Source organism: Salvelinus alpinus, chromosome 28 (genome assembly GCF_045679555.1).
Source record: "Salvelinus alpinus chromosome 28, SLU_Salpinus.1, whole genome shotgun sequence".
NCBI classification, from domain to species: Eukaryota; Metazoa; Chordata; class Actinopteri; order Salmoniformes; family Salmonidae; genus Salvelinus; species Salvelinus alpinus.
Window position 1 is genome coordinate 37,984,394 of NC_092113.1, and position 27,401 is coordinate 38,011,794.

General features: G+C 46.2%; 1 protein-coding gene across 1 annotated transcript in view; it reads right to left on the minus strand.

Annotated features, from left to right (window-relative positions):
- The window catches only part of LOC139557822 (1-phosphatidylinositol 4,5-bisphosphate phosphodiesterase eta-2-like), a 329,946-nt gene that overhangs the window by 70,716 nt on the left and 231,829 nt on the right, over positions 1 to 27,401 (minus strand). The window contains 4 exon segments of the mRNA XM_071373046.1: positions 1,654 to 1,824; positions 5,815 to 5,944; positions 7,642 to 7,885; positions 14,306 to 14,452. Coding sequence (XP_071229147.1) covers positions 1,654 to 1,824; positions 5,815 to 5,944; positions 7,642 to 7,885; positions 14,306 to 14,452 — 692 coding nt within the window.

Below are 27,401 nucleotides of genomic sequence, written 5' to 3' on the forward strand. Positions count from 1 at the left end.
AGTCACACACCCCCCCCCCCCCCCAGTTGAGTGCTGCACACTACTAGATCTGGGAGACAGAGGCTTTGGCTAAGTAGCTTGGACTACTTACGGAGATGGGAAACTGGCGTTTCAAGGACAGATTGAGAAGTTAGCTAGCGAATAGGTTGTGCCACTTTCCCCTGGTCACTTACAAACATTAGGAATTTGACATCAAACTGCTTTCTGACCGCGGTTTTGCCCCGATTCCCGATCACGAGAGGCTAAAGGGCTTTTTAAGAAGTGGGTAAATGTGGATAAATGGGTTTGGCTAACAAGTACGTAGAGTGGAGACACTTTGGGTATTGCGGCGGCAAATGGTGATGAGATGGGAGAGTTAAGGCACGCACACATACACAGAGAGAGAGAGAGAGCGCTAGTAAACACAGTTAATCAGAGAAACCAAGGCAGGCTGTAGCTAATGATGCCAGCAGAGAAGAGAGGAGCTGGAGACCGCCCAGCTGCATCCTGTTTGATATAACTCACCTCGTTAAACCACCACAAACCTCCCCTACAAAGTAGGGAATTGTGGAACATCAAACACAATTAGCCCAAATAATATACCCCAGCTTCTGAAATGGGCAGACTAGACATCAACTGGGATCCAAACACCAAACAAATGCATTTTCTCCCCGCTTCATTTTGTTGACTGCAAATTAGCCCAAAAAGGCACATGCTCGTTATAAAGCACAGAGCTAATTCATTCATTACCGCTCCTTTTATTTTTTACAGTCTCTCTATTTTTTTTATTTTTTTATAGCAGAACCATTAGATAGGTGATCATATATTATTTTAGACACCCAAAGCCTTTAGAATTGGTACTGCTATTCTAATAGCCTTGTAGGGGTCTATGTCTACACATACCCACCACTATTAAGCCTTTGTTTTAGGCTTAATAGAAAATCCATTAAACGACTGTGTCGGTCTGTGACCTAGCGGAGTCTCTATGGGGGTGAGTCACAACAGAAGATTCTTGTTTAGTTAGCTTGCGGACCAAGGGGGATGTCAGCAAAAAAAAACTCTCCTCTAACTTGCAGTAGCAAGAACTTTTCCACATTGATAAGTTGAACATTATACACTGTAGATAAAGCTATATTGGCTCTGTTACTAACATACCACCTAGAATGACAAAGTGTATTGGATAACCATTCCAAATGGGATGTATGTATATAAAAGTGATGGTCTTTTTTTTTCCAGTTAAGTGTCTATTCTATCCGTTTGGTCTATAACGGTTGAAACGTCTTTGTCAAGGCTTAGAGTCAAAATGTCAAACTGAGCTTTTCTCTGCAATTCAATAGTAATATTGTGTGCCATATGCATAATCTGTTGAATGGAAACGTTCTGACACATGGAAACAGGCAGGAAGGTGGGAAAAAACGGTCAAATTGTCCCGACAAGTGTATCCTGCTGCTACCATTGAGACTCAAATCTTAAAAATCAGGTGTTTGCCTCAGAGAGGAGTCACAGAAATATCTTAGAGGCGTCCACCGAAGTAACTTAAAAAGGAGAGTTAACCCAGAGGCATGTCACTATGGATACCTTTTCAATATCTGGGGATGTGCAGTGTGTGTAACCCTGCGGGTGTGCATGTGCCTGTCTGGCTGCCTGCATACACTCCAGCTCTGCTCACTGTACCTTCTGGTCCAGCTCCAGGAAGCGGGCCAGGTTGCTGGTGTCAAGGTGGTCCATGTGGTTGCTGTAGGTGAGCATGAGCAGGTAGAGGTCACGGCGTGTCGACATCATCTTGTAGAAGGAACAAAACTCCTCAAAGTCCAGGGTGCCCTGGTTGTCATCAGTGTCTGCCTCCTGGGAAGAAGAGAAGAGTGTAAATAGTTAGTCCAGGTAACCATTCATTATCTGCACTGACCGTATGTTGCACTCACTATGCATATTCACAAGACTACATACTATTTACACACACACACACTCAAATACAAAACACACACTCAAATACAAAACACACACTTGCATACCGACAACAAACACATAGACTGCTGTACTCTTGTTATTTATTTGACTCCTCTTATGATTTATCCTGATGCCTAGTCACTTACTCTGTCTTCATGTACATATCTACCTTAAATACCTCATTATGATTTATCCTGATGCCTAGTCACTTTACCGTGTCTTCATATACATATCTACCTTAAATACCTCATTATGATTTATCCTGATGCCTAGTCACTTTACCCTGTCTTCATATACATATCTACCTTAAATACCTCATTAAGATTTATCCTGATGCCTATTCACTTTACTCTGTCTTCATGTACATATCTACCTTAAATACTTCGTACCTCTCCACATTGATCTGGTACATCCTGTATATAAAGTACCAGTCAAAAGTTTGGACACCTCTTTATTTGTACTATTTTCTACATTGTAGAATAATAGTGAAGACATCAAAACTAATAAATAACACATATGCAATCACGTAGTAACCCCCCCCCCCCCCCCCCCAAAAAAGTGTTAAATCAAAACATATTTTAGATTCTTCAAAGGAGCCACCCTTTGCATTGACAGCTTTGCACATTCTTGGCACTCTCTCAACCAGCTTCACCTGGAATGCTTTTCCAACAGCCTTGAAGGAGTTCCCACATATGCGGAGCACTTGTTGGCTGCTTTTACTTCATTGTGCGGTCCAACTCATCCCAAACCATCTCAATTGGGTTGAGGTCGGGGGATTGTGGAGGCCAGGTCATCTGATGCAGCACTCAATCAATCACTCTCCTTCTTTGTCAAATAGCCCTTACACAGCCTGGAGGTGTGTTTTGGGGCATTGTCCTGTTGAGAAACAAATGATAGTGGGACTAGGTGCAAACCAGATGAGACAGCGTATCGCTGCAGAATGCTGTGGTAGCCATGCTGGTTAAGTGTGCCTTGAATTATAAATAAATCACAGACAGTGTCACCAGCAAAGCACCCCACACCATCATACTGCCTACTCCATGCTTCACGGTGGGAACCACACATGCAGAGATCATCTGTTCACCTACTCTGTGTCTCACAAAGACACGGTGGTTGGATCCAAAAATCTCAAATTTGAACTCCAGGCTTCCACCGATCTAATGTCCATTGCTCGTGTTTCTTGGCCCAAGCAAGTCTCTTCTTCTTATTGGTGTCCTTTAGTAGTGGTTTCTTTGCAGCAATTCAACCATGAAGGCCTGATTCACGCAGTCTCCTCTGAACAGTTGATGTTGAAATGTGTCTGTTACTTGAACTCTGTAAAGCATTTATTTGGGCTGCAATTTCTGAGTCTGGTAACTAATGAACGTATCCTCTGTAGAGGTAACTCTGGGTCCTCATGAGAGCCAGTTTCATCATAGAGCTTGATGGTTTTTGCGACTGCACTTGAAGAAACTTTCAGAATTTAATAATATGGACTTGGGCTATCCTCTGTATACCACCCCTACCTTATCACCACACAACTGATCGGCTCAAATGCACTAAGGAAAGAAATTCCACAAATGTACTTTTAACAAGGCACACCTGTTTTTCGAAATGCAATCCAGGTGACTACCTCATGAAGCTGGTTGAGAGAATGCCAAGAGTGTGTAAAGCTGTCATCAAGCCAGGGGTAGATACTTTGAAGAATCTAAAACATATTTTGATTTGTTTAACACTTTTTTGGGTTACTACATGATTCCACATGTGTTATTTAATAGTTTTGATGTTACTCTACAATGCAGAAAATAGTAAAAATAAAGAAAAACCCTTGAATGAGTAGGTGTGTCCAAACTTTTGGCTGGTACTGTTGCTCTAATTTTGTGTATTTGATTCCTTGTGTTACTACTTCCTATTCTGTTGTTATCTCTGCATCGTTGGGAAGGGCTCGTAAGTAAACATTTCACCGTTAAGTCTACACCCGTTGTATTCGGCGCATGTAACATATAACATTTGAATATTGACCCAGTACAAACCCAAACATCGGCACGCTCAACGGAGAGGCAAAAAAGAGCACCTGGCAGAAACAACGTACCTCTGTGTCTCAACACTGAACAGGAAGTCAAATCTCTCGAGGGAGAGAGGGGGAGAAATTGACTTAATGTGGTACACTAAGTGTAGCAAGAACGCGCACACCCACCCACACAAACACCAAGGTCCAGATTGGTCCCTGGTGTGTTATCGTGTGTTACACCGGAGGCCGTCTGTTTTCCTACGCACCATATGGGTGACACCCCCCAAGGGGGGCAGGGCTTAGTGCAGCTCGCTACGCCACAGGAACTGCCACTTGCGCCAGCGCTAACAGACTAACAACATGATAACACACTGCTAACTCACTAATCTTAGCAGGGCTGTCAAAGGACCCTCTGGCTCCACTGGGCTGTGTCATGGCTGTGAGTTTGTAGCTAATAGCATAGCCTGTTTGCTAAGGGAAAAGTCCAAGGACCCTTCCATCAGACCTTCTCTAATGTATTTAGAGAAGGTGGCAAGGATAGATACAAGGAATCTAGGCAGGATGAATTGAGGAGGAGCCCAGGAGTCATGATGAAAAAGGCACAACAGCCATTTCTAGGTGCCTCTCAATTACCTTTCCTGTTATATAGTTTCCTGTGACAAATCTGTCCCAAATTTCATAACAGTCACGACGACACATCCCCATTCCCACTAAGTGAGTCATTCGAACAGCTTTGAAAAAGGTCAAGTCCTGAGGTTGACCGAGGTTGTTAATTAAATGAACTCAATTTAAAAGTTGGGAAATATTGAAGTCACAGCTCTCTCTTTTTATTCACCATGACTGGCTCATTTGGAGAAAGCTGGCTGGTCCTTTCTTGGAGCGGACGCTAACAGGGTGAACGGGTCTTGTATCCACACAGACTGTGCCAAGCTAGCTAAGAAATCAAGGGTAATTGTCATTTTCACAGGCTTTATGGTTTCAGTGAAGCATATTGGCAACAAAAGGGCCATCTTCTCTTTCATAAGATAAAGAATCACTAAATATCTCAGAAAGGAAAGTATCCCACGAGTTTTGGACTATTTAAAAACCACCAACCCACGTAGATTCAATACCTTGATTTATTAACATTTTGTCTGCGTCCTAAATGGCACCCTGTTCTCTATGCACTACTAAGCCCTGTTATCACTGATAACACTCCTTCCCTTCCTCTCCTCCTTCCCCCCCTCTCGTAGTTAGAGCGTTGGACTAGTAACCAAAAGGTTGCTGCATTGAATCCCCTAGCTGACATGTTAAAAATCTATCGTTCTGCCCCTGAGCAAGGCAGTTAACCCACTGTTCCCCGGCGCTGAAGACATGGATGCCGATTAAGGCAGCCCCCCCCCCCCCCCCCCCCGCACCTCTCTGACTCAGAGGGGTTGGGTTAAATGCAGATGACACATTTCAGTTGAATGCCTTCAGTTGTACAACTGACTAGGTATCCCCTTTCCTCCTCCTCCCCTCCCCTCCTCCCCCCTTTCCTCCTCCTCCCCTCCCTCGATCCCCTCTCCCCACTCCTCCTCCCCTCCTCCCCCCTTTCCTCCTCCACAAAAGCTGCCTGTAGCCTTTAATTCTAATGGCCTGTTTATTTTGCTTCTAAGTGCTTTGAGATTCTTTGTATTGAAATTTTTTATAAAACCGAAATTATTAAAATACTGTCTGACCACAGCATTGTCCTGGCTGGTCTAGTTGTAATGCTGCAGCCTCTGGCACACGTCTACATTGTTGGCATGGTTTGGAATCCGGGCCTTTGACGCAACCTCTATCACCACTGTGATCCTCCCTATCTGTTCAATAAAGTCAGAAAATACCTTCAAAATATATACACACACACACACATTAAAAATATGACTGTAGTGTACCTTAAACATTTGCTTGACTTTCTGGCGGGGCAGGTTGACGTTCAGCTTGTGTAGGAGGTGCAAGACCTCGCTGATGCTCAGGCTTCCATCGCCGTTCTTATCCGCCTCCGCAAACGTCTGCTTCAGCCACGTACAAACCGACCAGGGGTTAAGGATAGATAACACACACAACAACAAGCCCTGTGAAAACCTACTTAGGTTAAACTTTATTTTGAATAGTCCTTTGTAAGAGATCTGTCCCATAAACTAGGCACAGGTGGTCACATTGACTGATTAATCGCGTCATCGATTGATCAAGTATAGACTGCAACAGAAAGTGTACAGCTAGCGTGGTTCACAATGTTTAGGATAGGTCGTCTAAGTGCATCACGGTTCAGAGCCCAAAACAGTCGTGAAACAACGCAAAACCTTCTGTTTCTCTAACACAGCTCTTACTCCCCGCAGCAGAGTCTAATTTTAACACAAGCCGTCTGTGTGCGTCTGACAGAGACAATGTGATAGGAGGTGGAAGCTTTTGGATGTACCTTTTCATCAGCACATCAGACTCGCTGGCACGCCGACGCCGCAGTGTGTGTACGCATGTCTGTGTGTGGGGAGAGAAATAACTTGTGTGTGTAAGAGCGAGTGCACTGTGTGCACCCATGCTAACATCATTATTAATTATCCACAACCGATTAAAGTATTGAAAAGTCCTCACCAAAAATGTAGGGGAGAAGCAGTTCTCCAAACCCACAGTCCGGAACGTATTGCCGTTTTGGGGTCATGGTTAAATTTCAGTTTCAGTACAGCAGGAAAATGACATGCCAACAGTTACTGTAGTTATTTTTATTTTATTTATTATTTTAGAAAAAAGTGTTGGTATTTCTGACTCCATATATGATCATGAGTCATATAACGCCTGATGAGCTCACCATCGGGAATAACACTTTGGTTTCTCTTGAATGAAAACACACGATTAGTCAACAACACTAAATTAAAGTGCAATGTGTGTGTGAAATCCATATGTAAACATGGCACAGACATTGTATAGGCCTGTGCTGTAAGGTTTTCTTACAAAGAGAAAAATATGTGCACTCTCATAAAGGGGTGTGTCTGTATCACGGTTCACGTTCATTTCCCACTCTGGGGTAATGTGATGGGCTGTCACTGAAGTAGCTCTGTAGCCCTCGGAGGGCCACACAATGTTGTGTGGTTCGAGCACTTTCACGAGGTGTTGAAACCCCTTATTTCTAGTCAACCACGGAGAATGGGTACATATCCGCAGGTATAAAACATATCCATCGCTCTGTTAACTCATTTGGAGCAGTCAGAATCAGCTGTGGAGGGTTGCTTGAATACTGCCCTCCGGTGGTAGGAATACTGAGGGGATGTCAACATGTATTATTATGATTGTTTTAAAGGAATAGCCTGAAATGGTTTTGTCAGCTCAGATTTACTCATTTACACAACGTAGGCATAGCTTATATCACCTAGTGTTATTATTATTTTTTTTTATGTATTCATTGGGGTTCACAGTGTGGACCAAACCGAGGTCCCGGTACTGAACGGTTTGGTACAAATACGTGTACAATTACACCCCTACAAAAATATATATATATATATATGGTACTTTAATTCCTCTCCTGACCTGAATAGAAATAGAATTGACCTGTGGGTCGTATTCACAAGGCAAGGGAAGAAACCGGGAGGGAACACCTGAACTTGCCCAATTACAAGCGCTCCTTTTCTGTTGCAAAAACGTTTTGCTACAGTGTATGACCCTGACCCTGCTCTCCAATGACTTAAACCTATGCCCAGAAAGAGCCGAACATGCACAGGTAAGGATATTGGTCGCGGGTGCGCTGCCTCTTGGCCAGGCTGTCCTCGTCGCTGATGCCTGCCACCAGGTACTTGAGGCCGGTGATCCAGGTGCGTGCTTCCTCGCCCGTACTGGACACTAGATCCAGGGACTCCAAGCGCTCTCCATAGTACAGGCTGAAACAGCAGTTGGGATCAAAGCTGCCCTCAGAGTAGCGCTGGAAGATCTCAGACTGCTTACCCTCGCACACCTCTCGGATGGAGTCGATGGAGACTAGGGAGCGAGGAATCAAATGGTTAGTTCACCATCACTCTGTAATAGTAAAACAAACTCTGACCGTTGAATTTGGGCCTTACCGCCACCATTTTCATACTGCCAACTGGAACACGTTAAAAGACGGGGGAAGTATTCGAGGGAAACCAGAGGCACTTCAAATGTAGCCTATTAATTAAAAAACTTAGAGAATCAGGAAGTCACTTGATGGAGCAAATCCATTTACATAACCCTTATATTCATATTATATTGAGTTCATTCCTTTTGGTGGGATTGGAATTATTTTCACCCCGTTTGGTGAATAACGAGGCTGAAATGGCAGCGGGCAGCCAAATCGTTCGAGGCACAGGGAGGGATAGAAGCTTAACTTAGAAGTCTTTATTAAGAGACTTAGACAATATGATAGGGCAAAAAATAATAATTGCAACGATTTAGTTTGCTGTGCCCGGAACGCTATGTTATTAAGATGAAACTCTTGTGGGATAGTAATGACATTTTACAGGAAATTCATTAACATTTATCTTCTTTTCTCCAAACAGATTAAATGGGTATATACAGTCGCTAGTGAGTCTACACAGCCCTTCCAGTCTTCACATTTTTTTCTGCCCTAAAATACCATTCTAAAAAGGGAATCAATTGGGATTTTTTCCCCCTACAGATCTACACAACCTACTGCACATTTTCAAAGTGAAAGAAATTAGCGAAAATCTTACAAATAAAAACAAAACAAAAAATGTATTGATTGCTGATGTCTTCAGACTCCAGAGTTAATACTCGGTGGAATCACCTTTGAGAGCCGTTACAGCTGTGAATAAGATTCTACCAACCTTTAACAACTCTCAACATACAACATACAGGTAACTGCCAAAATAATGCAAACACTTGATTAAATGAGGGATAAAAAAGTATATTGAAAGCATGTGCTTCCACGCAGGTGTAGTTCCTAAGTCTTATCCAGAGTGAATTTAAGAAGCAATTAGGGTTAAGTGCCTTGCTCAAGGGCACATCCGATTTGTCACCTAGTCAGATCTGGGATTCGAACCAGCGATCTTTTGGTTACTGGCCCAATGCTCTTAAAATCGCTAGGCTACCTGCTGCCCTAGTTAATTAAGCATTAGCATCCAGCTTAGGATCATGTATAAAAATGCTGGGTGAGCCATTATTTTGGCTACCATGGCTATGCCTCCATAGGATGACAATGCCCCCATCCACAGGGCACAAGTGGTCATTGAATGGTTTGATGAGCATGAAAACTAATAATGTCATATGCCATGGCCGTCACAGTCACCCGATTGACCCAATTGAACACTTTCTGGAGTGGTGCCTGAGACAGCGTTTTTCACCACCATTAACAAAATGCCAAATTATGTAATTTCTTGTGGAGAATGGTGCCACATACCTCCAATAGAGTTCCAGACACTTGTAGAATCTATGCCAAGGTGCAAAGAAGCAAGTTCTTTTTTTTTCTTCTCCATAATATTCAAATTGGTAGTTACAGTCTTGTCCCGGGTCTGTCGTGACACCTCAAGCACTGTGATGCAGTGCCTTAGTCCACTGCGCCACTCAGGGGGCCCATTGAAGCTGTTCTGGTCCCGTGTGGCTCAGTTGGTAGAGCATGGCGCTTGCAACGCCAGGGTTGTAGGTTCATTCCCCACGGGGGGACCAGGATGAATATGTATGAACTTTCCAATTTGTAAGTCGCTCTGGATAAGAGCGTCTGCTAAATGACTTAAATGTAAATGTTCTGGCTCATGGTTGCCCAACACCCTATTAAGACACCATGTTGGTGTTTCCTTTATTTTGGCAGGTACCTGTATATCCATCGTTTTTGTCAAAATTGCTTAAGATTAGTCAATTTGGTTGGCAGATTTAAGTCAGGGCTGAGACTGGACCATTCAGGAACACGCAATACTTATTGGAAAGCAATTTTGGTGTGATTTTTGCATTAAAATGTGTAATTGTCCCTCTCAAAAAGGTAAACTATCCCAGGGTTCGGTTTTTAGAAGACTACGGCGGGTTTTCCGCTAACATTTTACCTGGGCTTTGCCCCTGTCATATATTTATTTTTCGATCCTGACAGATTTCCCAGGCCCTGCCATTGACAAGCATACCCATAACATGATGCTGCCACAACCACACTTAAAATTAGAGGATTTCACTCTGTGTTGTATTGGAGTTGACCCAAGCTTGTATTTTTTTTTATTTTAGGCCAAAAAGTTCATGTGTTTTCTTGCAGTATTACTTAACGGCCTTGTTGCAAACAGAAGGGATGATTTGGAGTGTATTTTTTAAAACACGGGATATATGTTGTGCTTGTTCTACGTAATTATTTTTCAACCGCTTTTTAAAATTATTTCCAACATGAGGTATTCTTATGTATAATATATTAGTGTTTGAATCACCAAGTCCAACAACTAGTTGTCCAAACTTAATTTGATCAATTCCAAAAACTTAGATTATTTATTAGATCTACTTCCTCTTCTCGATCAGTTACTTTCAGTGACCATGTCTTATGTTAAAAAGATGTAGGTCTTTGATTATTTGCCATTTTGACCCACTAACAGACATTGCTGTGCACAGTGGTCATTCCACTAGTAGTCCGTGGAGGTAGACCTGGAAGCATTGAATGATGATGTATGTGCTTCTAGCATTGACGATTGTGCCATTTACTTTGTTGGTGGTGGGAATGGGTAGTCTCATCTTTGAACGTCAATTTGTTCAACGGTTTTGAAATCCGTTCATCATGATCCATTACACCTCATAGCGCAACAAACTGTTTAACACGGATATATATGCTTTTCTTTCTTCAAACATGCTGATAACGTTGAGAAAAAGTATCATAAAGTCAACAAAAATCTTGAATTACCCACAATCCTCTAAAAACAGAGCCACATGGCAAGTAGTTGCAAAAACTTTAAAATTGAGAGTAAATATGAAAAATTTGTAAATTAAACAGTATATTAAATTGAATTTACATTTTAGAATGTCATGCTTTTTTAACACAAAAATGACGGTATTAAAATAAAGTTAAACCATAAATGTGCATTTTTATGTGAAAATCATAGAATTTTGGGGGTCTTATTTGCTTCCTTCTTTCACTTTGTTATACAGGCCAGTAATGTAGAGTGCATGCAATGTTGATCCTCTGTATTTTTGTGTAATGTGGAAGCAGCATCATGTTATGGGTATGCTTGTCACCAGCAGAGACTGGGGAGTTTGTCAGGATCAAAAGAAATATGAAAAGGAGCTAAGCCCAGGTAAAATGTTAGCGGAAAACCGTAGTCCTCTGAAAACCTAACGCCGGGACAGAGTTTTATTTTTCAGCAAGACAATTACACACATTTGAATGCAAAATACACACTAGAATGGCTTCCCAAGAGGAGTTGAGTGTTCCTGAGAGGTCCAGACACAGTCATGACTAAAATGTGCTTGAAAATCTGAGACAAAGTTTAAATATTGATTCGCAACCAAATTTTCTGAACTTGAGCAATTTTTACAAAAACAATGGATATGTGTTGTTCATTCGGAAAATAGTCTATAATTTTCTTTCACTTTGAAAATGAGGAGTAGTGTAGATCTACAACAACAAAAATCCAATGTAATCCCTTTTATTTTTGGGGGGGAGCAGTGAAATGTAAAGACTGCAAGGGGTGTGTATACTTTCACTAGGCAATGTACGTGGTGACCATTTTGAGTTCACCGTACGTGGTGACCATTTTGAGTTCACCGTACGTGGTGACCATTTTGAGTTCACCGTACGTGACCATTTTGAGTTCACCGTACGTGGTGACCATTTTGAGTTCTCCGCACGTGGTGACCATTTTGAGTTCTCCGCACGTGGTGACCATTTTGAGTTTACCTCAAGCCCATTCAATTTTCTGACACCTAAAAGGTGAGTAGTGCACAACTTTCACGTTGGCCTGTTTTCAGGAAGATTGACTCAGTCGTAAGTAACCTTTTGGAATGATGATCACCTCATTTGGTTTCTAATTATATATGTATACATTCTGTCTGGTTCCAAGAAGCTCTCTCCACATCATTCTTTTATATGCCCGCACCTGTTAAACATGCGTAATCCCCTTGGAAAGACTAACTAGCAGGTCTATAGGCCATCCAACCAGAGCCTAAACAATCAGTTAGTCCAAAAGCCTTTGTGGCCTTTGATTCATGCCGGGAAGATAAGACACGATGAACTTCAATGTCCCCAAGGGGGGAAATCGTCTTGGACACACAGTACTGCTGTACACAAAAGAAAGACATTGTATATTATACACTCAACATAATACTAACACTGCACATTACTCAACATACACATTGTTCCCTTCTCATAATATAAATCCTTAAAGAGATGGGTGGGGCTAATGCTTTAGAGGGTGTGAACAAAGCTGAATGGGTGTAGACAAAGAACAGCTCTCCAGTAGGTGTACCAAATTATTCAAGGGACATTTTCTAAAAAGTGGAGTAACAAGTTGATCAACTTTCAAAGCAGAATTGCTTTCCCATTGTTCCTCAACTGCAGTGTATGATACCATTTTCTAGCTCCAAGTCTCTACTTTATCCAATGTAAAAAAACACCATTTCAAATGTTGTTGCATACGACCGAATCGAGGTCAGTCACACACACAACACATTTCCCTTACATTCAGGCAGTGTACGTCTTAATGGTAATCAATGAATCTACAAATAGAATAATACAATAATGTTTGTTGATGCATTTCAACAATTAAACTGCATAGACAGGGAGAGTGTTAATTTTAGAAGTCTCAGCTCACTGCGCCCCCAGTAACCATGGCAGTCTCAGCTCACTGCGCCCCCAGTAACCATGGCAGTCTCAGCTCACTGCGCCCCCAGTAACCATGGCAGTCTCAGCTCACTGCGCCCCCAGTAACCATGGCAGTCTCAGCTCACTGCGCCCCCAGTAACCATGGCAGTCCCAGCTCACTGGACCCCCAGTAACCATGGCAGTCTCAGCTCACTGGACCCCAGTAACCATGGCAGTCTCAGCTCACTGCACTCCAGTTACCAGTCTCAGCTCAGTAATTATGTGTCCTGTACAGGTGGGGCAGTAGAGAAATTGTTATATACTGTGTCTAGTGACAGACTTCACATCCTTGTATAGGAGAAATGGTTATATACTGTGTCTAGTGACAGACTTCACATCCTTGTATAGGATAAATGGTTATATACTGTGTCTAGTGACAGACTTCACATCCTTGTATAGGAGAAATTGTTATATACTGTGTCTAGTGACAGACTTCACATCCTTGTATAGGAGAAATGGTTATATACTGTGTCTAGTGACAGACTTCACATCCTTGTATAGGAGAAATTGTTATATACTGTGTCTAGTGACAGACTTCACATCCTTGTATAGGAGAAATGGTTATATACTGTGTCTAGTGACAGACTTCACATCCTTGTATAGGAGAAATGGTTATATACTGTGTCTAGTGACAGACTTCACATCCTTGTATAGGATAAATGGTTATATACTGTGTCTAGTGACAGACTTCACATCCTTGTATAGGAGAAATTGTTATATACTGTGTCTAGTGACAGACTTCACATCCTTGTATAGGAGAAATGGTTATATACTGTGTCTAGTGACAGACTTCACATCCTTGTATAGGAGAAATGGTTATATACTGTGTCTAGTGACAGACTTCACATCCTTGTATAGGATAAATGGTTATATACTGTGTCTAGTGACAGACTTCACATCCTTGTATAGGAGAAATTGTTATATACTGTGTCTAGTGACAGACTTCACATCCTTGTATAGGAGAAATGGTTATATACTGTGTCTAGTGACAGACTTCACATCCTTGTATAGGAGAAATGGTTATATACTGTGTCTAGTGACAGACTTCACATCCTTGTATAGGAGAAATGGTTATATACTGTGTCTAGTGACAGACTTCACATCCTTGTATAGTTTTACACATTTTACTGCCTTAGATTCAAATCTGTATTAAATAATACATTTTCAATGTAAAAAAACATAAAATCAATGTAAAAAAAAAGAAGCTGTCTTGACAATGTATATCCATTGTTTATTTGTTTCAAGTGAATCCTAAATGATTCCTGTGCTGTTTGGGACTACAGTAATAGGCTTAGTGGGAGAGATGGAAGTGCTGATTGTTGATGTGAGACAGAGTAAAAGGACTTTTACGTTAATATGTATACCAAACAGACCGCGGAAATCCTTCATTCCTTTTAATTCCAGGGCAATACAGAAGTAAGGAAGTCAAATGTGAGACACTGGCTGAGGATCAGTCAGTCAGCCAAAGAGATTTACTCTTAGACTTGTCATTCGAGCACAATTAAAACAGATAGGTCCTTAACTCCTGTTAATTCCCAGTCTAAGCAGCTCAGCCATTCAGTCAGTCAGTCAGTAAACGAGACAGCAAAACCACTCACTCTTGGCCTTCTCGTTCTTGCGCGAGGGCCGCCAACGGATGCAGGACTTGTGTTGGTCCAGGTAGAAGTAGCGCACCAGTCCTCTGGAACCGCCGCGGAGCTTCACCATCTGGGTCCCTGTCTGCATGCAGCTCATGCACTTCTCCACTGGAGAGAGAAACACACAGAGACGGGGGGGGGGGGGGGGGGGGGGGGGTTAGAGTATGAGAGAACTGTTACATGAGTTGTTGGTCCTGTATGTGTATGATGTGTGTAGAGTACTTTGGTGCGAGTGAGTGTCCGCGTTCATTTGAGAGTCTCTCTGAGATAATGAGGGACACCATGCATTTGCATTGGAGTACGTATGTTGTCAAGCACCAATTAAATAATTCCAGTCTGGAGCTCAAGCAGATAAACATTTACTCACAAACTCGCACGGTCTCACTCGCACGCACACAAACACACAGGAATATGGCTGTCACAGCCAACAGTTGTTTTGCTTGGTAGTAGTGAATGAGTTGACTTCTCCCCTAAATCCCCTTAACCAGAAACATAGTGCAGTTCACAGCATGTTAAAGGGGAAGTCAACCAGAAACATAGTGCAGTTCACAGCATGTTAAAGGGGAAGTCAACCAGAAACATAGTGCAGTTCACAGCATGTTAAAGGGGAAGTCAACCAGAAACATAGTGCAGTTCACAGCATGTTAAAGGGGAAGTCAACCAGAAACATAGTGCAGTTCACAGCATGTTAAAGGGGAAGTTAACCAGAAACATAGTGCAGTTTACAGCATGTTAAAGGGGAAGTTAACCAGAAACATAGTGCAGTTTACAGCATGTTAAAGGGGAAGTTAACCAGAAACATAGTGCAGTTTACAGCATGTTAAAGGAGAAGTTAACCAGAAACATAGTGCAGTTTACAGCATGTTAAAGGAGAAGTTAACCAGAAACATAGTGCAGTTTACAGCATGTTAAAGGGGAAGTTAACCAGAAACATAGTGCAATTTACAGCATGTTAAAGGGGAAGTTAACCAGAAACATATTGCAGTTTACAGCATGTTAAAGGGGAAGTTAACCAGAAACATAGTGCAGTTCACAGCATGTTAAAGGGGAAGTTAACCAGAAACATAGTGCAGTTCACAGCATGTTAAAGGGGAAGTCAACCAGAAACATAGTGCAGTTCACAGCATGTTAAAGGGGAAAACATGGCCCAGTTGTTGTTAGCTAAAGGAACCCATCGGTTTGTGTAGGATCCAGTGTTGAACACAGGTGTCGAGGCCAGAGCGCTTGTTAAACACCGAACATACTTCAAGAGGAAAATGGGTAACACTGAAGCAGGCAATTTATGTAAAGAGAGAGGTACCAAAATATCACTCCCAAATTCAGTGCATTATTTTGGTTTCAGTTTGACAGCTCCTTCACAGAGAGCCCAGTTAATGGCATCCATATTAAGCTGGTACAGTGCCACATTTTTAGGCCTACACAGCCCTTGGCTAAGGCAGAGGTTTCCAATTACAGATTCTCAACTGTCAGGTGTCAATCACATCCTATTGACCAATCAAATGCCATTGATCAAATCACAACATATTTTAATAATATATTACCATTGGCTACTAATCATAAACATTTTCATTGACATTTGCTTAGGAGGCGAGGGTAAAACAGAAATGGCCAGCTCTCCAACTTGATCTATAACCAGTGTATGTGTGTGTGTGTGTGTGTGTGTGTGTGAATGTCCATCTGTATATATGTGGGGTATAAGAAATAGACATCCCACTGATGAATTGCTCTAATTGGCCATTGATTTGGCTTCCCTGGGCTCTCATCGGGCAATAGTGAGAATGGGCACCCGGGGCCCAGGTTAATTCAGTCCCGAACCCCAAACAGCCCATTTCCTCCAGGGCATAACGCAGGACACAAGCTGGATCGCTACTTACTTCAAAGTGCTTTACCAATTACTGCCACGTAGATGCTAATGATACAGGCTACAGTGTATGGCTTTATACTGTTAACCTCACCTAGCAGCAATAAGCTGAACAAGAGACTACTATTCTGTGTATTTAACCCAGAAAATACACTAAGTCATATGGCCAACTCTCTCTCTACTACTGTAGGTGGGGCTAACTGAGATCAACAGATTAGACTGTGGGAAGTCTATAGAGATGAGAACATTGAGAAACACTTCTATCGGGCATTACGTCAGCGAAGACTCCAGGTGTTCTTCTGACCTGTGTCTTTGTGTCTTTATTGCCCAGTCTGTCTGCTGCCACACCATTGTGTCCTCCCCGCCAGGGATCAATAAAGTTTAAATAATTTCATTTCGCTGTACATGGATAGAAGAGCATTTTAAATACTACCAAGTCGTTCCAACTAGACCTGGAAATATCAACAACAACAACAACAGGTAAACACACCGGGCTATGCAAACAGTCCAACACCTTTATTATTGTGGCTATTCATAATATTCCAATTTCAGGCTATTTAAGATAAATAGAAACATACCACCCATTGACTTTCATTGGAATTCCCATTCTAGTCCTTCTATTTCTATAGCATCGGAGACACAGTAGTGTACTCATGGTAACCTAGTGGTTAGAGCGTTGGGCCAGTAACCGACATGTTGCTGGATCGAATCCCCGAGCTGTCAAGGTGAAAATCTGTCGTTCTGCCCCTGAGCAAGGCAGTTAACCCACTGTTCCCCGGCGCCGAAGACATGGATGTCAATTAAGGCAGCCCCCCCCCCCCCCGACCTCTCTGATTCAGAGGGGTTGGGTTAAATGCGGAAGACACATTTCAGTTGAATACATTCAGTTGGACAACTGACCAGGTATCCCCCTTTCCCTTTGTGCAAGTGGTTGAGCCAAGCAGAGCTCTTTATTGGCAGGACCTCTGACTGACCTGTGGGTTACCATGGCTCCAACCCAGAAACAAAAATAACAGGCGAGAGGGAGGAGCCTCTCACACTCTGGGCTTGATCAATACCATCACTCTGCTGCACACCACCCATAGGCTTCCAGTGCTCACTCATCTACACGCGTACACACACACACACATCACTAGCAGAGCATGTATAATAAAATAGGCCTGTATTCCCCTCTGTCCCAGTCTGAACTGTGTCTGCCTCTTCAGCTCTGAATGTGTCCAGAACAGTCCCACATTTAATAAGGAAGGCCGTCTCCTTCCAACCTTTCTGGAAGTCCCTGACCAACATCTGCTGCAATACTACCATCACAGCCCCCTGGTGAAGACCAACATCTGCTGCAGTGCTACCATCACTGCCCCCTGGTGAAGACCAACATCTGCTGCAGTGCTACCATCACAGCCCCCTGGTGAAGACCAACATCTGCTGCAGTGCTACCATCACAGCCCCCTGGTGAAGACCAACATCTGCTGCAGTGCTACCATCACAGCCCCCTGGTGAAGACCAACTTCTGCTGCAGTGCTACCATCACAGCCCCCTGGTGAAGACCAACATCTGCTGCAGTGCTACCATCACAGCCCCCTGGTGAAGACCAACATCTGCTGCAGTGCTACCATCACAGCCCCCTGGTGAAGACCAACATCTGCTGCAGTGCTACCATCACAGCCCCCTGGTGAAGACCAACATCTGCTGCAGTGCTACCATCACAGCCCCCTGGTGAAGACCAACTTCTGCTGCAGTGCTACCATCACTGCCCCCTGGTGAAGACCAACATCTGCTGCAGTGCTACCATCACAGCCCCCTGGTGAAGACCAACATCTGCTGCAGTGCTACCATCACAGCCCCCTGGAAGAACAACATCTGCTGCAGTGCTACCATCACTGCCCCCTGGAAGAACAACATCTGCTGCAGTGCTACCATCACAGCCCCCTGGTGAAGACCAACTTCTGCTGCAGTGCTACCATCACAGCCCCGTGGTGAAGAACAACATCTGCTGCAGTGCTACCATCACAGCCCCCTGGTGAAGACCAACATCTGCTGCAGTGCTACCATCACAGCCCCCTGGTGAAGACCAACATCTGCTGCAGTGCTACCATCACAGCCCCCTGGTGAAGACCAACTTCTGCTGCAGTGCTACCATCACTGCCCCCTGGTGAAGACCAACATCTGCTGCAGTGCTACCATCACAGCCCCCTGGTGAAGACCAACTTCTGCTGCAGTGCTACCATCACAGCCCCCTGGAAGAACAACATCTGCTGCAGTGCTACCATCACAGCCCCCTGGTGAAGACCAACATCTGCTGCAGTGCTACCATCACAGCCCTCTGGTGAAGACCAACATCTGCTGCAGTGCTACCATCACAGCCCCCTGGTGAAGACCAACTTCTGCTGCAGTGCTACCATCACAGCCCCCTGGAAGAACAACATCTGCTGCAGTGCTACCATCACAGCCCCGTGGTGAAGACCAACATCTGCTGCAGTGCTACCATCACAGCCCCCTGGTGAAGACCAACATCTGCTGCAGTGCTACCATCACAGCCCCCTGGAAGAACAACATCTGCTGCAGTGCTACCATCACTGCCCCCTGGAAGAACAACATCTGCTGCAGTGCTACCATCACAGCCCCGTGGTGAAGACCAACATCTGCTGCAGTGCTACCATCACAGCCCTCTGGAAGACCAACATCTGCTGCAGTGCTACCATCACAGCCCCCTGGTGAAGACCAACATCTGCTGCAGTGCTACCATCACAGCCCCCTGGTGAAGACCAACATCTGCTGCAGTGCTACCATCACAGCCCCCTGGAAGAACAACATCTGCTGCAGTGCTACCATCACAGCCCCCTGGAAGAACAACATCTGCTGCAGTGCTACCATCACAGCCCCCTGGAAGAACAACATCTGCTGCAGTGCTACCATCACAGCCCCCTGGAAGAACAACATCTGCTGCAGTGCTACCATCACAGCCCCGTGGTGAAGACCAACATCTGCTGCAGTGCTACCATCACAGCCCCCTGGTGAAGACCAACATCTGCTGCAGTGCTACCATCACAGCCCTCTGGAAGACCAACATCTGCTGCAGTGCTACCATCACAGCCCCCTGGAAGAACAACATCTGCTGCAGTGCTACCATCACAGCCCCCTGGAAGAACAACATCTGCTGCAGTGCTACCATCACAGCCCCGTGGTGAAGAACAACATCTGCTGCAGTGCTACCATCACAGCCCCGTGGTGAAGACCAACATCTGCTGCAGTGCTACCATCACAGCCCCGTGGTGAAGACCAACATCTGCTGCAGTGCTACCATCACAGCCCCGTGGTGAAGACCAACATCTGCTGCAGTGCTACCATCACAGCCCCGTGGTGAAGACCAACATCTGCTGCAGTGCTACCATCACAGCCCCGTGGTGAAGACCAACATCTGCTGCAGTGCTACCATCACAGCCCCGTGGTGAAGACCAACACTGCATCACAGACTGCATCCATCCTTCAACACCCTGCCTTCATCTTAGCTCTTCATATCCCCTGATACAGGCAGCTACTCCAGGACAGACAGAATCTATGCTATTGTGTGTGTGTGGTGTGTGTGGGGTGTGTGTGGGGGGTGTGTGTGTGTGTGTGTTAGGGGTTAGAAGTCGACAACCCCAGTGGCGCCCCATGATTCCCCTGCAGATGGACTAATTAAGTAAGCTGAGAAGAGTGGAGAGAGGGTTAGAGAGAGGGGGAGAGGGTTAGAGAGAGTAGAGAGAGAGAGAGGGTTAGAGAGAGGGTTAGAGAGAGGGGGAGAGGGTTAGAGAAAGGGTTAGAGAGAGTAGAGAGAGAGAGAGGGTTAGAGAGAGGGGGAGAGGGTTAGAGAGAGTAGAGAGAGAGAGGGGTTTTGAGAGAGTAGAGAGAGAGGGGGTTCGAGAGAGGGTTAGAGAGAGGGGGAGAGGGTTAGAGAGAGTAGAGAGAGAGAGGGGGTTCGCGAGAGGGTTAGAGAGAGTAGAGAGAGAGAGGGTTAGAGAGAGGGGGAGAGGGTTAGAGAGAGTAGAGAGAGAGAGGGGTTTTGAGAGAGTAGAGAGAGAGGGGGTTAGAGAGAGGGTTAGAGAGAGGGGGAGAGGGTTAGAGAGAGTAGAGAGAGAGAGGGGGTTCGAGAGAGGGTTAGAGAGAGAGAGAGGGGGTTAGAGAGAGGGTTAGAGAGAGGGGGAGAGGGTGAGAGGGTTAGAGAGAGGGGGGAGAGGGGGTTAGAGAGAGGGTGAGAGAGAGGGGGTGAGAGAGAGGGGGTGAGAGAGAGGGGGTGAGAGAGGGGGTGAGAGAGGGGGTGAGAGAGAGGGGGTGAGAGAGAGGGGGTGAGAGAGAGGGGGTGAGAGAGAGGTGGAGGGGGTGAGAGAGAGGGTGAGGGGGTGAGAGAGAGGGTGAGGGGGTGAGAGAGAGGGTGAGAGAGAGGGTGAGAGGGGGTTAGAGAGAGGGTGAGAGGGGGTTAGAGAGAGGGTGAGAGAAAGGGGGTGAGAGAGAGAGGGTTAGAGAGAGGGGGTTAGAGACAGAGAGGAGAGAGGGGTTAGATAAATTGGTAGAGATGGGTAAAGTAGCAGAGCAGAAAGCACTCTCCGCCCACTGCTGTCATGATGCCCATGGTTTATTTTTAAGAGGCAGACTCTAATTTAAATCTGCTCTAACAAAACTCTTTAAAGTGAGCCACATTCTGACTGCACTGTACAGAACAGCAGACAAAAAATAGGAGAGGGGAAGGGGAGACAAAGATGGGTGAGACGATGCCGTCAAGGAGTTATGATAGAAGGAAACACCGTTGGTATGGGGAGATGGAATGTGTCAATGAATTGGTTGTTGGGTCATCCACAGTCTACTGTAAAGTGCACAGAACACCACATCATTCTACATGGCTGGGGTCACTTCAGGTCAATTCCTTTGTTGACTTGGACATGGGATTTCTCCATAGGAATGCAATTCAATTGTATACAATTGGCTGGAATTGACCCCACCCTGATATTCTGCAATGGGAAAACGAATACTGCATGTTTTTCCCAAAGTGGCTATGACCCACCTCAAAACATTTGAAACATCAAGGCTATTCACAGCTCATGGAAGCCTGAACAATCAAAAGACTTCTCCAGAGGAACTCCTCCAGAGGGACTCCTCCAGAGGGACTTCTTCAGGACTCCTCCAGAGGGACTTCTTCAGGACTCCTCCAGAGGGACTTCTTCAGGACTCCTCCAGAGGGACTTCTCCAGAGGGACTTCTTCAGGACTCCTCCAGAGGGACTTCTTCAGGACTCCTCCAGAGGGACTTCTTCAGGACTCCTCCAGAGGGACTTCTTCAGGACTCCTCCAGAGGGACTTCTTCAGGACTCCTCCAGAGGGACTTCTTCAGGACTCCTCCAGAGGGACTTCTTCAGGACTCCTCCAGAGGGACTTCTTCAGGACTCCTCCAGAGGGACTTCTTCAGGACTCCTCCAGAGGGACTTCTCCAGCTCTAAGAAGCAGCAGTTGGTGGATTTGCTGCTAGTGGAGCAATTATGGACAAACTCGTCAACCTGGGTTAGATACACATAAAGGAGGACGATAACGTCAAGGAACCTGTAGGAAACAATGTAACTCCACTGCACAGAAGCACCGTAGGTAAGAACTGGGACGTGTTTTAAAAAGTTAAGGAAAATAACATGTGTTCTAGCTGTGTGTAAAATGCAGGGTTTCTCCAGCCATCCCTCTTGGGAACACACAGGGGGCGCACATTTTGGTTTCAGCTTAATGATTCAGGTGGGTAGAATCAAAATGTGCCCCTCCCAACAACAACAAAAATTGTCCCTCAGGAATGTATTGTAAAACACTGGTGATATGATAAATGAAGGTTGAGGTGAGATGCTCCTGCTAAGAGATAACAGGCAGGCACAGCGTGGCAGAGAAATACTGCAGTAGTACTGTAGCAAAGCCTTCCTCTAACAGGCAGAGTCAAACCTCAGGTGTCGCCCAGCGACTGGCCACTCCAAACTAACCCGTTATTGGGTAAGAGGTCGCCCAGCGACTGGCCACTCCAAACTAACCCTTTATTGGGTAAGAGGTCGCCCAGCGACTGGCCACTCCAAACTAACCCTTTATTGGGTAAGAGGTCGCCCAGTGACTGGCCACTCCAAACTAACCCTTTATTGGGTAAGAGGTCGCCCAGCGACTGGCCACTCCAAACGAACCCTTTATTGGGTAAGAGGTCGCCCAGCGACTGGCCACTCCAAACTAACCCTTTATTGGGTAAGAGGTCGCCCAGCGACTGGCCACTCCAAACTAACCCTTTATTGGGTAAGAGGTCGCCCAGCGACTGGCCACTCCAAACTAACCCTTTATTAGGTAAGAGGTCGCCCAGCGACTAGCCACTCCAAACTAACCCTTTATTAGGTAAGAGGTCACCCAGCGACTGGCTACTCCAAACTAACCCTTTATTGGGTCCAGAGCTGTTGCTATGGAAACACACTCAGGGTTATACAGTACAAGGAGAAGAGGACAGCAGCATAGACTAGTGATAGAAATACAGTCTCATGTCATGACTGTGCTTGATGAGCCTACTTTACAGTGATAGAAATACAGTCTCTGTGCTTGATGAGCCTACTTTACAGTGATAGAAATACAGTCTCTGTGCTTGATGAGCCTACTTTACAGTGATAGAAATACAGTATATGTGCTTGATGAGCCTACTTTACAGTGATAGAAGTACAGTCTCTGTGCTTGATGAGCCTACTTTACAGTGATAGAAATACAGTCTCTGTGCTTGATGAGCCTACTTTACAGTGATAGAAGTACAGTCTCTGTGCTTGATGAGCCTACTTTACAGTGATAGAAATACAGTCTCTGTGCTTGATGAGCCTGCTGTATAGAGAGGACAGCCAACAACGAAATGGCACCGCGGCCCAGAAAACTTGGAACAACTACTGAAATTAAACAGATCAATGGTTATGGTATTATCCCTATAGTAACCATTTAACACACATAGTGTCTTAATTTCATTGATTGCAATTACTGGAGAATGTCAGAATCACGTATGTACAACGTACAAGTGGAACAACGTGCCAGAGAAGAAGGAAAACAATCAAATCTCTGAGGGGGAGAAATCACTTTAGGTCAAAAAGGTCTGATTTAAAATACACAAGTGCTTTGTTTGTTTCACCTTCATCCAAACAGCAAAGTAAAAGCTACTGGGATTCTACAGATATTTTTTAAACTGCTCGCTTGAAAACAAATCAAATTAATTACATTGATCGTCAACAACAATAAAACAATTACAAAGACAAAAATGACAAACAATTTTTTTTGTGATGACTCTACATGATTATAGTAAAACACATTACCCCGTGACCTTTATTGGTAACAACACTCAGACTACTACTTACCGTGTGAGGGCTTAACAGTTATTTACGTGGTTACAATAGACAACAGGTGACGGACACATTGACACATTTTCCGCCAGGAGGCAGCTGAGAATGAGGTCAGAGGTCAGCTGATGTCAACCTTAATGCTGTTCAAGAAACCACAGTGATGGTTGTCTGGTGCCCCAGTGGGAGTGCAGTCTGGGGGGAAGAAGAGGCCAGGAAAGCCAAAGGGGTGGAGTCATGTTGTCCTTGGTGCACTCTGTCAGAGCAGACTAGAGCTCTAGGCTAAGCTCGAGGGGATTGCCTGGAGTCCATATGTCACACACACACACACACACACACACACACACACACACACACACACACACACACACACACACACACACACACACGTCTGTCACTGAAGTAAAAAGCAGAAACCAATAACAAGGCTGATAGGAGAAGTTGTTCCATCACAGTCCCACTGACCCACTCACTACAGTCACCTGGTAGAACAGTGTTTGAACCTAGTACCATGTCTCACCAGGGCTGCATAGCAAATAAGTCATGTGCCAACAACATCTGGTGCCACAATCCTGACACACGCAGAACTAAGGTCCCCATTCGGTTTCAACAACAAATGTCCTCCAGAACACTAGCTACCGTATCATCAATCGTCTACCTATTTCCAAATGCCTTCCTTCCTTCCTTCCCCATGTCTCCCAGCCTCCACTTGGAGAAGGACAATATGCTGCTGTCAATCCAGAAGAGCTCTTCCACCAGGCGGGACGAGGCGCCATGCTGCTGGCTCTTACGCACAACCGTCTCCTTCTCGCCTGTAACGGTCCTGACCTGTTTTATGTTGTTTTTGTATGTGTTTAGGTCAGGGCATGTGTTTTGGGTGGGCAGTCTATGTTATCTGTTTCTATGTTGGTTGTGGTTGCCTGGTATGGCTCTTAATTAGAGGCAGGTGTTTTGCGTTCTCCTCTAATTAAGAGTCATATTTAGGTAGGGTGTTCTCACTGTTTGTTGGTGGGTGAGTGTCTCCTGTGTCGTCGAATGTATGTACCATACGGGACTGTTTGGCTGTTCGTTTATTTTGATGTCGTCTGTTTCCTGTCCGTGAGTTTACGTTTAGTTATGTAAGTTTATGTTCAGGTTTCGTCAACGTCGTTTTCTTGTTTTGTAAATTTGTAAGTGTTTTGTTTCGTGTTGCCATCGTGTTCAAATAAAAGATGGCTTATTTCCCGAATGCTGCATATTGGTCTGATGATCCTTCTCTCCTCTCCTCGTCCGAGGATGAGGAGAGCGACAGCCCTTACAGAATCACCCACCACGCTAAGACCAAGCGGCAAGGGAATGCTCAACAGAGCAACAAGGACTCCTGGACTTGGGAGGAGATCCTGGATGGTAGAGGACCTTGGGCTCAGCCAGGGGAATATCGCCGTCCCAAGGAGGAGTTGGAAGCAGCGAAGGCTGAGAGGCGCTGGTATGAGGAGGCAGCGCGTCGACGCGGTTGGGAGCCCGTGGGTCAGAGCCAAAAATTTCTTGGGGGGGGGACACACGAGGAGTGTGGCAAAGCCGGGTAGGATACCCGAGCCAACTCCCCGTGCTTACCGTGGAGGTAGAAGGCGTCGTACTGGTAAGACACCGTGTTATGCGGTAAAGCGCACGGTGTCCCCAGTACGCGTGCTTAGCCCAGTGCGGGCTATTCCACCTTGCCGCACTGGGAGGGCTAAGTTGGGCATCGAGCCGAGTGCCATGAAGCCGGCCCAACGTATCTGGTCTCCAGTACGTCTCCTCGGGCCGGCGTACATGGCACCAGCCTTACAGGTGGTGTCCCCGGTTCGCCTGCATAGCCCAGTGCGGGCTATTCCACCTCGCCGCACTGGCAGGGCTACGGGGACCATTCAACCTGGTAAGGTTGGGGAGGCTCGGTGCTCAAGAGCACGTGTCCTCCTTCACGGTCCGGTATACCCGGTGCCACCTCCATGTACCAGTCCTCCGGTGGCAGCCCCCCGTACCAGGCTGTCTCTCCGGGTTCTCTCTCCAGCTGTTTCCTCCTCTCCAGCGCAGCCAGTGCCTAGACCACGCACCAGGCTGTCTCTCCTTCTCCTCCCTACAGAGCCGTCCTGCCATGACCAGCCAGAGCCGTCCTGCCATGATCAGCCAGAGCCGTCCTGCCATGACCAGCCAGAGCCGTCCTGCCATGACCTGCCAGAGCCGTCCTGCCATGACCTGCCAGAGCCGTCCTGCCATGACCTGCCAGAGCCGTCCTGCCATGACCGGCCAGAGCCGTCCAGCCAGGACCTGCCAGAGCCGTCCAGCCAGGACCTGCCAGAGCCGTCCAGCCAGGACCTGCCAGAGCCGTCCAGCCAGGACCTGCCAGAGCCGTCCAGCCAGGACCTGCCAGAGCCGTCCAGCCAGGACCTGCCAGAGCCGTCCAGCCAGGACCTGCCAGAGCCGTCCAGCCAGGACCTGCCAGAGCCGTCCAGCCAGGACCTGCCAGAGTCCCTCAGCCAGGACCTGCCAGAGTCCCTCAGCCAGGACCTGCCAGAGTCCCTCAGCCAGGACCTGCCAGAGTCCCTCAGCCAGGACCTGCCAGAGTCCCTCAGCCAGGACCTGCCAGAGTCCCTCAGCCAGGATCTGCCAGAGTCCCTCAGCCAGGATCTGCCAGAGTCCCTCAGCCAGGATCTGCCAGAGTCCCTCAGCCAGGATCTGCCAGAGTCCCTCAGCCAGGATCTGCCAGAGTCCCTCAGCCAGGATCTGCCAGAGTCCCTCAGCCAGGATCTGCCAGAGTCCCTCAGCCGGGACCTGCCCCTTGTCCCGGTGCTGCCCCTTGTCCCGGTGCTGCCCCTTATCCCGGTGCTGGTCCTTATCCCGGTGCTGCCCCTTGTCCCGGTGCTGCCCCTTGTCCCGGTGCTGCCCCTTGTCCCGGTGCTGCCCCTTGTCCCGGTGCTGCCCCTTGTCCCGGTGCTGCCCCTTGTCCCGGTGCTGCCCCTTGTCCCGGTGCTGCCCCTTCTCCCGGTGCTGGCCGTTCATTTAGGGGATGTTAGTTTTAGGGTGGTCATTGGGAGGGGAAGACAGAAGCGGGGAGTGACTATGGTGGTGTGGGGACAGCGTCCAGAGCCGGAGCCACCACCGTGGTCAACTGCCCACCCAGACCCTCCCCTGGACTTTGTGCTGGTGCGCCCGGCGTTCGCACCTTGAGGGGGGGGGTTCTGTAACGGTCCTGACCTGTTTTATGTTGTTTTTGTATGTGTTTAGGTCAGGGCATGTGTTTTGGGTGGGCAGTCTATGTTATCTGTTTCTATGTTGGTTGTGGTTGCCTGGTATGGCTCTTAATTAGAGGCAGGTGTTTTGCGTTCTCCTCTAATTAAGAGTCATATTTAGGTAGGGTGTTCTCACTGTTTGTTGGTGGGTGAGTGTCTCCTGTGTCGTCGAATGTATGTACCATACGGGACTGTTTGGCTGTTCGTTTATTTTGATGTCGTCTGTTTCCTGTCCGTGAGTTTACGTTTAGTTATGTAAGTTTATGTTCAGGTTTCGTCAACGTCGTTTTCTTGTTTTGTAAATTTGTAAGTGTTTTGTTTCGTGTTGCCATCGTGTTCAAATAAAAGATGGCTTATTTCCCGAATGCTGCATATTGGTCTGATGATCCTTCTCTCCTCTCCTCGTCCGAGGATGAGGAGAGCGACAGCCCTTACATCGCCACTCTGGACGGGGGCCTGGTCCGTAGTTGGGCATGGCTCCTGGGCCGCCACCGCGGACTGCATTAGCGCAGAGGACACGGGAAAGGACATGGGAAAGAGGCCGCTCGTCATCACTGAGGCGCTCATGGCTGAAGGATGGTGGGTACCCGCCACCGGTTC